Genomic DNA, 14725 nt, shown 5'->3' with positions numbered 1-14725 from the left:
CATCCTGGCTAACACGGTGAAACCCCGTCACTACTAAAAACACAAAAAATTAGCTGAGCGTGGTGGCGGGCGCCTGTAGTCCCAGCTACTCAGGAGGCTGAGGCAGGAGAATGGCGTGAACCCCGGAGGCGGAGCTTGCAGTGAGCCGAGATCGCGCCACTGCACCCCAGCCTGGGTGACAGAGTGAGACTCCGTCTCAAAAAAATACAATTGTGGCGTCTACAGGCAGGAATACAGGTCTTCATTGACCTATCTTCTGACATTTTCTGTGTATGAAATTTTTCATAAAAAGTTGAAAAGGCTGGGAGTGGTGGCTCATGCCTGTAATCCCAACCATCACTTGGGGAGGCCAAAGCAGGTGGATCACCCGAGGTCAGGAGTTCGAGACCATCCTGGCCAACGTGGTGAAACCCCATCTCTACTAAAAATACAAAAATTAGCTGGGCGTGATGGCAGGCGCCTGTAATCCCAGCTACTCGGGAGGCTGAGGCAGGAGAATCGCTTGAACACAGGAGGCGGAGGTTGCAGTGAGCCAAGATCACGCCACTGCACTCCAGCCTGGGTGACAGATTTTGAAACTCTGTCTAAAAAAAAAAAAAAAAAAGGAAACATTTAGCAACTGGTTTTAGAATCTGAATTAGTTCTTTTTGTTGTTGTTGTTGTTGTGGTTGAGACAGAGTTTCGCTCTGTTGCCCAGGCTGGAGTGCAGTGGCACGATCTTGGCTCACTGCAAGCTCCGCCTCCAGGATTCAAGCAATTTCTGGCTGATTTTTGTGTTTTTAGTAGAGATGGGGTTTCACCATGTTGGCCAGGCTGATCTCGAACCCCTGACCTCAGGTGATCGGGCTGCCTCGGCCTCCCCAAAGTGCTGGGATTACAGGCAGGAGCCACTGCACCCGGCCAGCCTCTCCTCTTCTTTTGAGGACGCCAGTCAGTGGGCTTAGGCCTGCCTTAATTTAGCATGACCTCATGTTAACTAACCATGTCTGGAAAGACCCGTTTTCCAAATTAAGGCCACATTCCGAGGTTCCAGCGGACATGACTTTCCGGGGGACAAGCACGAATGAGAAGAGGCCCTGCACTCACACAGTGGGTATGTCGCACGCACACAGTGGGTATGTCACGCACAGTGGGCATGTTGCACGCACACAGTGGGCATGTCAGGCGCACAGTGGGTATGTCGCACGCACACAGTGGGCATGTCAGGCGCACAGTGGGTATGTCGCACGCACACAGTGGGTATGTTGCACGCACGCAATGGGCATGTCAGGCGCACAGTGGGTATGTCTCACACACAGTGGGTATGTCGCATGCACACAGTGGGTATGTCGCATGCACACAGTGTCAGGCAGACAGTGGGTATGTCGCACGCACACAGTGGGTGTGTCACGCACAATGGGCGTGTCAGATGCACAGTGGGTATGTCGCGCACAGTGGGTATATCAGGTGCACAGTGGGTATATGGCACACACACAGTGGGCATGTCGCACACACACAGTGGGCATGTCAGGCGCACAGTGGGCATGTCGCATGCACACAGTGGGTATGTTGCACACACATAGTGGGCATGTCAGGCGCACAATGGGCATGTCAGGTGCACAGTGGGTATGTCATGCAAACAGTTGGTATGTCGCACACAGTGGGTATGTCGCACGCACAGTGGGTATGTCTCGCACACAGTGGGTATGTCTCGCGCACAGTGGGTATGTCTCACGCACAGTTGGTTGTGTCATGCACACAATGGGCATGTCAGACACACAGCGGGTATGTCGCACACACAGTGGGTATGTCGCACGCACAGTGGGTATGTCCCATGCACACAGTGGGTGTGTCGCATGCACACAGTGGGTGTATCGTGTGCGCAATGGGCATGTCAGGCGCACAGTGGGTATGTCTCGCACATAGTGGGTATATCAGGCGCATAGTGGGTATGTCACACCCAGCTGCTGAGAACAGGGTGGGAGGGACTAAGCTGTACTAGGAGGGTGAAGTTGTGCACTGGGGAGCGCACCTTCACACCAGGCTCGAGATGCCAGGCTTCAGACGGAAAGGACATGGCAGGTGGTCTCTAAAGATATGGAAGACTAAGATTTGGAAATCGAATAAAGTGGCTTTAAAAAATCTCTTCTCGGGCTGGGCGTGCTGGCTCATGCCTGTAATCCCAGCACTTTGGGAGGCTGAGGCGGGTGGATCACGAGGTCAGGAGGTCCAGACCTCGTCGGTGAAACCCGACTCTACTAAAAACACAAAAAACTAGCCGGGCGTGGTGGCGGGTGCCTGTAGTCCCAGCTACTTGGGAGGCTGAGGCAGGAGAATGGCGTGAACCTGGGAGGCGGAGCTTTCAGTGAGCCGAGATCGCACCACTGCACTCCAACCTGGGCGACAGAGTGAGACTCCGTCTCAAAAAAAAAAAATCTCTTCTGCTGGCATGACCTGTTGAAGGCAGAAACAAAAACACTCTCCAGGGTAACCTCCTCCCCCTTTTTTTTTTGACAGTCTTGCTCTGTCACCCAGGCTGGAGTGCAGTAGCGTGATCTCAGCTCACTGCAACCTCCGCCTCCCAGGTTCAAGCGTCTCCTGTGTCAGCCTCTCGAGTAGCTGTGACTACGGGCGCCCACCACCACACCTGGCTAATTTTTGCATTTTTAGTAGAGACAGGGTTTCACCATGTTGCCCGGGCTGGTCTTGAACTCCTGACCTCAAGTGATCAGCCCACCTCAGCCTCCCACAGTGCTGGGATTACAGGCGTGAGCCACCACGCCTGGCCACAGTATAACCCATTTCTGACTGAAAGTCACACTAGGGCTCAGCCGTAAGGAAAACTAAGTTTAAACCTCTTTTTCACTGTATTTTCTCTTTTTCCCCCCGGGTAGAGGTGGAGACAAGAAAACATGACCTGGTTTTTAATGAATATTAAAGACCAAAATTTCAAATTTTTAAATGGCCTGAAATGTCCCACTACTTTTATTTTATTTTATTTTATTTATTTTTTTAAGAGACAGAGTTTCACTCTATCTCCCAGGCTGGAATGCAGTGTTGCAATCACAGCTCACTGCAGCCTCAACCTCCAGGGCTCAAGTGATCCTCCCACCCCAGCCTTCTGAATAGCTGGGACCACAGGTGTGCATCACCTCAGCTAGCTAATTTTTTATTTTTTGTAGAGATGGTGTGTTAGTCAGGGTTTTCTAGAAGGACAGAATTAATAGGATATATATATATATCCTATTTTATATATATATCCTATTTTATATATATATATATCCTATTTTATATATATATATATATACACACAAAGGGGAGTTTATTAATTATTAACTCTCATGATCACAAGGTCCCACAGTAGGCTGTTTGCAAGCTGAGGAGCAAGGAGAGCCAGTCTGAGTCCCAAAACTGAAGAACTTGGAGTCCGATGTCCGTGGGCAGGAAGCCTCCAGCACGGGAGAAAGATGTAGGCTGGGAGGCTAGGCCAGTCTCGTCTTTTTACATTTTTCTGCCTGCTTTATATTCTAGCCTTGCTGGCAGCTGATTAGATGGTGCCCACCCAGATTAAGGGTGGGTCCGCCTTTCCCAGCCACTGACTCAAATGCGAATCTCCTTTGGCAACACTCTCACAGACACACCCAGGATCAGTACTTTGCATCCTTCAGCCCAATCAAGTTGACACTCAGTATGAACCATCACAGATGGGGTCTCATTACTTTGCACAGTCTGATCTTGAACTCCTGGGCTCAAGAGACCCTCCCACTTTGGTCCCCCAAAGTGCTGGGATTACAGGCATGAGCCACCATGCCTGGCTGCCACTATTCATTTTCCTGATTGGTGATATGCTCTCGAGAATTATGAGTCAAGGGCTTAGCCTCAGGCTTATCTACTGTGGGTCAAACAATGCATGAACATGTTCAGAGGTGTTTGAACCAGAGTGACTCCATCTTGAATAGGAGCTGGGTAAAATGAGGCTGAGACCTACTGGGCTGCATTCCCAGATGGTTAAGGTCTTCTTAGTCACAGGATGAGATAGGAGGTCGGTACAAACTATAGGCCACAAAGACCTTGCTGATAAAACAGGTCGCGGTAAAGGAGCCGGCTAAAACCCACCAAAACCAAGATGGCCACAAGAGTGGCCTCTGGTCATCCTCACTGCTATACTCCCACCAGCACCATGACAGTTTACAGATACCATGGCAACGTCAGGAAGTTACCCTATGTGGTCTAAAAAGGGGAGGCATGAATAATCCACCCCTTGTTTAGCATGTCATCAAGAAAAACCATAAAAATGGGCAACCAGCAGTCCTCAGGGCTGCTCTATGGAATAGTCATTCTCTTATTCCTCTACTTTCTTAATAAACTTGCTTTCACTTTTCTCTGGGGACTTGCCCTGAATTCTTTCTTGTGAGAGATCCAAGAACCCTCTCTTGGGGTCCGGATCGGGACCCCTTTCCTGTAACAGTGTCAAGCAGGCCATGCTCTTAGAAGCTCCAGTTTCTCTTGTGGTCCTGCTTAGTCATCCTACAGCAAGACCTGGTCACACACTGATGTGCTGGGTACCACATCCCTATGACATAGCCCACAGTGCACTGCACACCCGCCGCTGACTGATCTGTCCGTCCCGGTGCCCATGTAGGATGAGAGTTTGATGACACTCCTGCCACCATCTTGCCCTTGTGTGTTTCGAATGCTGCTGAAGACCTGGGTTCTGAGTGGTTTTCCTCGTATTGGGTCCCACAGGCAAGTGCCCCACGGGCCTCCCTCCCAGGCTCACTGGTTGTTTCCCTCATTTTCTTTCTTTTCTCCCCACACTTGCATACTTGCAGTAGGAGCTCTTCAACAGCAAACGCAGACATATGAAAGGGACGCATGAGTAAGGCGCACAGCCAGATGCAAGGGTGAATAGTTCGTGCACGGTCTCAGGCCTTTGTCCTTGGAAGCCACTGCCTTTTGCGAAATCCTCAAATAGAAATGTGGAGAGTACTGGAATTCACGTTGCCATGTCGCAGCCTGAGTAGAAGTCTGCAGGGCTTTGGATCTACTGGCAGCTTTTGGAAGAAGGCAGGGCTTGCAGTGGGAAAGAAAGGCAGCTGAAACACAAGCTCAGCAAACAGGAAGGACCTGAGGTCCACTGGGACATCCTGCAACAGAGGGGTTTTGACCTCCTTAGCCCACCACGTCAGCAGTTTTCGCACCAGGCAGAGCTCCCCACAGCATCACCTGCAGGTTCATGAACAGGGTGCCAGGATGGGGCCCACAGTCCCCCTGCAGCACCTGGTGCCCACAGCCCCCAACACCTATTGCTTGGGCTGAGACCCTCTGATGTCTAGAATTTAATTAACAACAAATTCTCATGATGAAACTCTTGCATAATGGAAACACAAACAACTGATTGGAACCAGGAACAGGTGTATGAGTCACCTGCTTAGGAGTATTAACAGGAAGCCCAAAAAAACCCCCAAGAAACCTGATCAGCATGCTGAGGAAGAAGGCACATGGAAGAAAAATCAAGCAATCAAACACACTAGGGTTCTACTGACCCTGGGGAAATCCAAGATTTCAAAAGTGAGATTCTGAAATAGTTTAGATTTCAAACTTTGTTTCTTCTGAATACAGATTTCAAATGTAAGTGATGTTCAAAGTCTCTGAGGTGCCCCCAGGTCTTGTCAGTCCTTCCTTCCTTTCTTCCTTGTTGAAGGAAGAAGCTGAGGCAGAATTGATGCAGAGACTGTACGCGGGCTAAAGTTGAGGACTGCAAGACACACTTCCACATTGCCTTGGGAGTGCTGCTTTTGACCTTCGTGACAGCAGGGTTTTGTTTGTTTGTTTTAGACGGAGTTTCACTCCTGTTGCCCAGGCTGGAGTGCAGTGGCACAATCTCGGCTCGCTGCAACCTCAGCCTCCCAGGTTCAAGTGATTCTCCTGCCTCAGCCTCCCAAGTAGCTGGGATTACAGGTGCCAGACACCATGCTCAGCTAATTTTTTTGCATTTTTAGTAGAGACGGGGTTCCATCATGTTGGCCAGGCTGGTCTCGAACTCCTGACCTAAGGTGATCCACCTGCTTTGGCCTCCCAAACTGCTGGGATTATAGGTGTGAGCCATCACGCCCAGCCGACAAGCAGGTTTTTAAAGGCAAAAGGGGGACAAGGAGCAGGCTGATACAAAATTGTCTATCAGGAATTCTCATTGGTTTACAGAAATAATATTGATTAGTGATTGGCTATACATTGTATGGGATTACGGTGTCCTGTGTGCAGCATCCTTAGGTTCACTTACAGCTACTTGTGGTGAGAGGAAGCAGTCTCCGGAGATTGTGACACAGCTCTAAGAGAAACAGCATGTGATTGCTGTCTCATTTTAATTTCTCTCTGGGCCTGATAACTTAAAAGGGTTCGCTTTCAGCCGGGCCTGGTGGCTCACTCCTGTAATCCCAGCACTTTGGGAGGCCAAGGCAGGCGGATCCCGAGGTCAGGAGATCGAGACCATTCTGGCCAACATGGTGAAACCCTGTCTCTACTAAAAATACAAAAAAAATTAGCCGGGCATGGTGGCGGGTGCCTGTAGTCTCAGCTACTTGGGAGGCTGAAGCAGAAGAATGGTGTGAACCCAGGAGGAGGAGCTTGCAGTGAGCCAAGATCGCACCACTGCACTCCAGCCTGGGTGACAAGAGCGAGACTCCATCTCAAAAAAAAAAAAAAGGGCTCATTTTCCTCAGATAAGAAATATTCATAAATTTTTTCTTTCTCATTCTCTAAGTGGGGAGACAAAGTATTTGGTCTTGTCCCCTTGCCTTCAGTAAATGAAAAACTCTGGCATCAAAGAATGACAGGTAAAAGTCAGCATGGTTGGGCGTGATGGCTCATGCCTGTAATCCCAGCACTTTGGGAGGCCAAGGTGGGACCGCCCAACAGGTTCTTCCTGCCTGCTGTACAAAGGCCACGGCACTGAAGAAAAGAAAGTTAATTGTCGGGCACGGTGGCTCACACCTATAATCCCAGCACTTTGGGAAGCCAAGGCGGGTGAATCACCTGAGGTCAGGAGTTTTGAGACCAGCCTGGCCAACATGGTGAAACCTCGTCTCTACTAAAAATACAAAAATTAGCCAGGCATGGAGATGCATGCCTATAATCACACTTACTTGGGAGGCTGAGGCAGGAGAATCGCTTGAACCCGGGAGGCAGAGGTTGCAGTGAGCCAAGATTGCACCACTGCACTCCAGCCTGGGCGACAGAGGGAGACTCTGTCTCAAAAAAAAAAAAAAGTGAATTGATGTGAGGCTGGCCTGGCCATGCCACAAGGGAGATGGAGTAATTATTCAAATCAACCTCATCGCAGGCCTGTGGGTTAGGGTTTTTCAAAGGTGGTTTGGGGGAAGGGGTTGGGGTGGCTAGGCAATGAGTGCTTGCTGCTGACCGAGTGGGTCGGAGATGACACCATGGGAAGCTGTCCTTTTGCACTGAGTTGCTTCTGGGAGGGGCCACAGGAGCCATGGTCAGTGGGTCCAGGTAGAGCCATGGGTGTCAGACATGCCCAAAACCTGCAAAAGTATCTCATAAGGCCAGTCTACAATAGCGACATTAACCGCAGGACTAACTGGGGAGGTTGCTGTCCTGTGACCTCCAGAATAATGGCTGGCAATTGTTTGTCTACACCTTAGCTGAACCCAGGCTCCTCTCCTTCTCCTAGCCTAGTCTCTCATGAGTTTGGAAAGGTGGTTGAGTTTGGGGGAACGGCCAGTATCATCTAAACTATAAACTAAATGTCTGCCAAAGTTAGCTCAGCATAAGCCCAGGAATAATCAAGGCAGCTTAAAAGCTAAAGGCCAGAGCCGGGTTGGCTGGATCAGATCTCTCCCACTGCCACCATTTTCTCATGGATACAATTTTTGCAAAGGTGGTTTCAGAGGTAGGAGGATCACTTGGGCCCAGGATTTCAAGATTAGCCTGGGCAACATAGTGAGACTTCCATCTCTACAAAAAATTTAAAAAATTAGCCAGGCATGGTGGTGCGCACCTGTGGCCCCAGCTACTCAGGAGGCTGAGGTGGGAAGATTACTTGAGCCTGGGAGGTCCAGGCTGCAGTGAGCTGTGATCGTGCCACTGAACTCCAGCGTAGGCAACAGAATCAGACCGTATCTCAAAAAAATAAATAAATAAAATAAAAAATTCCAGGGCTTTTGATTGAAAAAGTAATACAAATTCTAGGTTGGCTTTGATTAGCATACTAATTAATAATAACAATAACTGACAACTCACCCTGGAGCTCAGACACTGTCCCAAGCTTTTTGTACTTAATTACTAATTCACTTAGTCCTTTAAAAAAAAAATTTGAGGTTGGTTATTAGCATCATCCCCACAGAGAGAGGCACAGAGAGTTTCAGCAATTAGTCCTTCACCACACAGCAGGTGCGAAGAAGGGCTGGGTCCACACTCAGGCAGCTGGGCTCCAGCACCTGCCCTCCAAGATGGTTTGAAAACATCTGCTTGCACCCAGACCTGCAGCACGAAGGCAGCTTTGACATTGCGAGACAATGAACACACAAACAGAAAACAGCCAGACCAAATATGGGAAGAGAACTCTGAGCCACAGTGACTGTCCAGAGGCCAAACCTCAACCTTCGCGGCTAGCCAGAAGCTTTCTGCCCAGGTTCTGTACATTTATTATATATTATATATTATATTTATTATATATTTATTATAACTAAGCATTCAGCAGAAATAGAGTTACAGGCCAGGTGTGGTGGCTCATGCCTGTAATCCCAACACTTTGGGAGGCCGAGGCAGGTGGATCACCTGAGGTCAGGAGTTCAAGACCAGCCTGGCTAACATGGTGAAACCCCGTCTCTATACAAAAATTAGCTGGGCATAGTGGCAGGCACCTGTAATCCCAGCTACTCAGGAGGCTTAGGCAGGAGAATCGCTTGAATCCGGGAGGCAGTGGTTGCAGCAGTGAGCCAAGATCATGGCACTGCACTCCAGTCTGGATGACAGAGCGAGACTCTGAAAAAAGAAAGAGAGAAAGAGACAGAGAGAGAGAAAAAGAGAGAGGGAGAGAGAGAGAGAGAGGGAGGGAGGGAGGGAGGAAGAGGGGAGGGAGGGGGAGGGAGGAGGGAGGAAGAGAAGGATAACTAAGCATTTGTCAGGCTACACTTTAACCCACTTCCTTCTAACTGAAAGTCACGTAGCGCTAGTGACTATCTGCACCCCTACTGTTCCTATGGACGGAATCTCTGACTTCAGAATCATGAGGCTTTTGTTTAAGAATTCCTTAAGACGTTTCAGATCCTTAATTCCAGGCCAACCAGTTTGAAGAGCCCCACAGAGGAAGTGAACCAGCATGAGAATACAGCATCTTCAACCCCACCCCATGACTCCACCCTGCTTCACCCTGCACTTCTCCACTGGTCAGCAGCCCCCGCCCTCAGCCCACTCCAAACCCCTGAAAGTTCCCAGCCCCAAACTCCTCAGGGAGATGGATTTGAGGTCTCCTCCCAGTTACAACCTTGCGGTTCAAACTGTCTGCTGCAAACCCTGGGTGGCAGTGTGCTGACTTCCTGCACCCTAGGCAACGGACCTGTCACGGTCACACTCCTAGTGAGCCCCTCTTCCGTCTCCCCAGGCCACAGCCTCCCTCAGGTGCACCTGAGCCTCCCCTTCCCATTCCAGGCTTTTCCCCGGCTCTGCCCCCGCCTGCTGAGGAATCTCGGTCAACACAAGAGAGGATGGCGACTCCCTTGTACAGCAAGTCCTGAATAAATGGTCTTTTGTTCTCATTTGCGTGGGCTTTATTTCCACAGCTGTTATCCTCCTATTTGTAAAACAGAGGCACCTGGGACCCAGCTCCAGCAAGGAGAGTGAGGATCCGACTCCAGGAGGCACCTCAGGACCAAAGGCCTCAAGGCCAACGCCTTTCACAGCACAAGCCCCACAGAGCTGCGGGACCCGCACAAGCAGCGGACCATCCCTTTCTCTTCTTGACCATGTTTTCCCCTGATGCTTTGCTTTCCACATAGAAGAGTTTTCCATTTTCGTGGGGTCAACTCTGCCTTCACTCATTCAACAATGATGGGGAGCTCTGCCCCGCTCCCCCCAGGCTTCAACCACACCTGACTGCCCACCCCTTTGGGCCCTTCCCTGAAGTGACAGACCAGGCTGTGCCCTGGCAGGTAAGGGAAAGGACCCCACAACCCATTCATGGGCCGCTCCAGCTGGGGCCTTGCATGCAGGAGCGGACCAGTCCCCCTGAGGGACAGCCCTCGGGTGGGGGCTCTGGGTCATTTTGAGGAGTCAATCACACCAACAGGTGCCTAGAACAGGCCCCACCCCCATCCCAAATAAGGCAAGCGACCCTTCCCTTCCCCAGGTGGTCCAGTCTAACAGAAACCCTAAACCAAAGGGCCTGAGTGGTGGCTCAAGCCTGTCATCCCAGCACTTTGGGGGATGGATCGATTTTAGCCTAGGAGTTCAAGACCAGCCTGGGCAATATAGTGAGACTCCATCTCTACAAAAACATTTTTTTAAAAAATTAGGGGTGCAGTGGTTTATGCCAATAATCCCAGCACTTTGGGAGGCTGAGGTGGACAGATCGCTCAGAAGTTCCAGACCAGCCTGGGTAACATGGTGAAACTCTCTGACTCTATATATGCGTGTGGTAGGGTGGGCCTGTGGTCCCAGCTACTATAGCAGCTGAGGTGGGAAGATCGCTTGAGCCCAGGAGGTCCAGGCTGCAATGAGTTGTGATCAGGCCACTGCACCCCAGCCTGGCCAACAGAGCAAGACTCTGTCAAAAAAAAAAAAAAAAAGAAAAGAAAAGAAAAGAAAAGAAAGAAAGAAAAGAGGCCAGGTACGGTGGCTCATGCCTGTAATTCCAGCACTTTGGTAGCCCGAGGCAGGTGGATCACGAGGTCAGGAGTTCGAGACCAGCCTGGCCAATATGGTGAAACCCCGTTTCTATTAAAAACACAAAAATTAGCTGCGCGTGGTGGCGCGCGCCTGTAGTCCCAGCTACTCGGGAGGCTGAGGCAGGAGAATCGCTTGAACCCGGGAGGCGGAGATTGCAGTGAGCCGAGATCGAGACATTGCACTCCAGCCTGGGCGACAGATCCAGACTCCGTCTCAAAAAAAAAAAAAGGCCGGGCGCAGTGGCTCACGCCTGTAATCCCAGCACTTTGGGAGGCCAAGGCGGGTGGATCACAAGGTCAGGAGATCGAGACCATCCTGGCTAACACGGTGAAACCCCGTCTCTACTAAAAATACAAAAATATTAGCAGGGCGCGGTGGGGGCGCCTGCAGTCCCAGCTCCTCGCGAGGCTGAGGCAAGAGAATGGCGTGAACCCGGGAGGCGGAGCTTGCAGTGAGCCGAGATTGCGCCATTGCACTCCAGCCTGGGAGACAGAGAGAGACTCCGTCTCAAAAAAAAAAAAAAAAAAAAAAAAAGAAAAGGAAAGAAAGAAAGAAAAGAAATCCTAAAACGCAAATTCCACCAGAGAACCCTGCCTTCTTCTCATCCCTCTGATCTACCCCCTGCCCCCACCCAGCCTGGGGCGCGTGGGCGCCGTCTCCCCCTCCCTGGGCCCCTCTGTCCACCCCCTTCAGCCTTCAGTGTTCTCGGTCACAAGCGGTGATGTCCACTGCAGCCCGCACACCTGCTCCCGCGGGGCCGGGACCCCTGGCCCCTGACCCTGCAGCGCTGCGCCCCCGCCCACCCGTGCCCTCCCTAGTGCGCGGCCCGGACCCCGCCACCCTGCAGGATTGCGCCTACTCCGACTGCCCCTCCCCTATCGTCCCACCCTGCGCGCCCAACCCACCGGCGACACCCTGCCGCGCCCCCGCCCCGGTCCGTGTGACTCGGCGCCTGGAAAGACGATACCAGCCCCGGGAGGGGGGCGCTCCCTCCCGACACCGGCGCTGGGCGCGAAGACCCAGCCTGCGGCGAGTGGTGGCCAGGCTCCCCGCCCCGCGCCCCGCCCTGCGCCCCGCCCCGCGCGTCCCTTCTTGCGGGGCCACCGCGACCCCGCAGGGGCCTCCCAAGCCAAGGTGCCTCCTCCCCGCGCCTTGGTTCCGCCCGCGCGTCACGTGACCGCAGCGCCTACTTGAGCTGAGGAGCCGCCGCGTCCCTTCGCCGAGTCCCCTCGCCAGATTCCCTCCGTCGCCGCCAAGATGATGTGCGGGGCGCCCTCCGCCACGCAGCCGGCCACCGCCGAGACCCAGCACATCGCCGACCAGGTGGGTGGGCCGCGGGGACGGGGCCGGCCCGGAGTCCTGCCTTAGCCTCAGGGCGCGGCCGCGGCTCCTGGAGCGAAAGAAGCCGCTTCGGCCCCGCTGCGCACCCCTGGGCGGGCGGGCTTGGCCGTGGACCCTCGGGCTGGCCCGGGCTGTGGCCGTGAGAGGCCTCCCTCCGCTCGGGCGCTGCGCGCGAGTGTGCAGCGGGGGGCCGCGCCTGGGGCGCCGCTGGGGAGACATTGGGCTCCGCTGAATACAGCAAGGGCGAGTGGGAATTGATAGCCCGGAGCAGGGTGCGGTCCCTGCATGGACAATCTCTGAGAGGAAACCCCAGGGATGAGGCGCTTCTGGTTTCAGGCAGGCAGGGTGATCGGGCGTCGCCGGCGATGGCGCAGGTGAGCAGCCGGCTCCGATCTCCACGGTGATCCGATAGCAAGCGGGTGGGAAGGGTCTGGCTAAACTGACTTAGCCAGGCTTCTTGCTAAAACTGGATTTTACAAGGAAGTGCGCAGGTGGCCTAGGCGCTTCAGGAGCCCGACTACAGTTTGGCCAAGCAAGAATCTTTGTCAGTATCCTCATCTAGTTCAGGAAAAAATCATGAGAGAGAGTGCAAGAGGTCCCCAGTGATAAGGCACATGGGTTAAAAACTTAAGTGTATCTGCACAAAAGGTCCACAGGTTTCTTTACATGCTTCCGATTCTAGCACTGTTTCAAACTGTAAGTCTAAATAAAAAGTTAAAACACAGAAAAACAAGATAAAAACCGGGCTGGGTTGCAGATGGCAACCTTCCCTGGTTCTCGGTTTCCTCGTCTGTAAAATGGACGTCCTGTTGCTCTGCGCCTGCCAGAAGATTCTGGAGGGGCTGAAATGAGCAGGTCATCTGTGCAAGAAGCCCCCTCCGGTGGAGCACAGGCCAGGCCCGCCTCGCTGTCATGGTTGGTGACCGACGGGATGCCCCAGGCAAGAACAGGTCCAGGCGATGCTGAGGCCTGTGTTTTTTGTTTTTTGTTTTTGAGACGCAGTCTCCCTCTTGCCCAGGGTGGAGTGCAGTGGCACAATCTCGGCCCACTGCAACCTCCGCTTCCCAGGTTCAAGGGATTCTCCTGCCTTAGCCTCCCCAGTAGCTGGGATTACAGGTGCTCGCCACCACGCCCAGCTAATTTTTGTATTTTTAGTAGAAACGGGGTTTTGCCATTTGGCTAGGCTGGTCTCAAACTCCTGACCTCAAGTGATCCGCCCACCTCAGCCTCCCAAAGTTCAGGGATTACATCCTTGAGCCACCGTACCCGGCTGGAACTGTTTTTTTCTACTTTATTATTAGGCTAACAGTTTAAATGTCCCTTCAGTTGTAAGAGACAATTGTGTGAAGAGCCAGTGTCAGAATCGTGTGTGTGCGCACATGCGTGCAAGTTACTCTAGCAGGAGGGAATCCAAGAAGCCACTGAGACATCCTCATTCTGTCCCTTCTGTCTAGGTGAGGTCCCAGCTTGAAGAGAAAGAAAACAAGAAGTTCCCTGTGTTTAAGGCTGTGTCGTTCAAGAGCCAGGTGGTCGCGGGGACAAACTACTTCATCAAGGTAGAGTGTGGGCCTCGGGAGGGCCTGCCCCGAATGGGTGCTGGTAGGAAACTGCCTCTGCAGGCCCGGGCTGTGTGGTCTTAGGTGCTGGGGCGCCCTGTGGCTGCCCCCTGAGATAAGCATCCTACTGTGTGTGTCCATCGGCCTTTCAGGAGGACTAGGGCTTCTGGGGAGCTAAGAACTCCAAGGAAACAAGTGTGCGATGTGAGGCATCCCCTGCACATGCAGGAGAAGACAAGATTTTCTTCAGCCAGCTGCTAATGACCTGGAGGGACGCAGCAAGGTGACTTGGGATCAGAGCCTTCGCTCACTCCGCTCTCTTCCCAGGTGCACGTCGGCGACGAGGACTTCGTACACCTGCGAGTGTTCCAATCTCTCCCTCATGAAAACAAGCCCTTGACCTTATCTAACTACCAGACCAACAAAGCCAAGCATGATGAGCTGACCTATTTCTGATCCTGTCTTTGGACAAGGCCCTTCAGCCAGAAGACTGACAAAGTCATCCTCCGCCTACCAGAGCGTGCACTTGCGATCCTAAAATAAGCTTCATCTCTGGGCTGTGCCCCTCGGGGTGGAAGGGGCGGGATTCTGCAGCTGCTTTTGCATTTTTCTTCCTTAATTTCATTGTGTTGATTTCTTTCCTTCCCAATAGGTGATCTTAATTACTTTCAGAATATTTTCAAAATAGATATATTTTTAAAATCCTTACAGATTGCCTCCTTTGTTTTAGATTTTTTTCTTCGTCTGAACCACCCTGGGCAGGTCCTTCCCCTCGGGGGCATGGAGGGCGGGGAGACTGCCTGGCTCACACAGCAAGCAGGTGGTGGACCCAGGATTCACACCTGCCCACTCCGGCCCGCGTTCCTAACCACCACTCTTTACATGTTGGTGCTTTGACTCTTAGGTCCTGGCCCCAAGCTTCAGTTTCTCCCATAAAATAA

General features: G+C 52.3%; 1 protein-coding gene across 1 annotated transcript; it reads left to right on the top strand.

The window, feature by feature from the left end:
- The first annotated feature begins 11801 nt into the window (after positions 1–11801).
- CSTB (cystatin B) lies at positions 11802–14492 on the top strand. Its single transcript, XM_031005131.3, has 3 exons — positions 11802–12210; positions 13683–13784; positions 14112–14492. Exons 1-3 carry the CDS (start codon positions 12145–12147, stop codon positions 14238–14240), a joined length of 297 nt encoding a protein of 98 aa, XP_030860991.1. The 5' UTR covers positions 11802–12144; the 3' UTR covers positions 14241–14492.
- Positions 14493–14725: the final 233 nt, after the last annotated feature.

This window comes from Gorilla gorilla, chromosome 22 (assembly GCF_029281585.2).
Source record: "Gorilla gorilla gorilla isolate KB3781 chromosome 22, NHGRI_mGorGor1-v2.1_pri, whole genome shotgun sequence".
NCBI classification, from domain to species: domain Eukaryota; kingdom Metazoa; phylum Chordata; class Mammalia; order Primates; family Hominidae; genus Gorilla; species Gorilla gorilla.
Note: the sequence above shows the minus strand (reverse complement) of the source record. Positions and strands in the feature narration are given on the sequence as shown.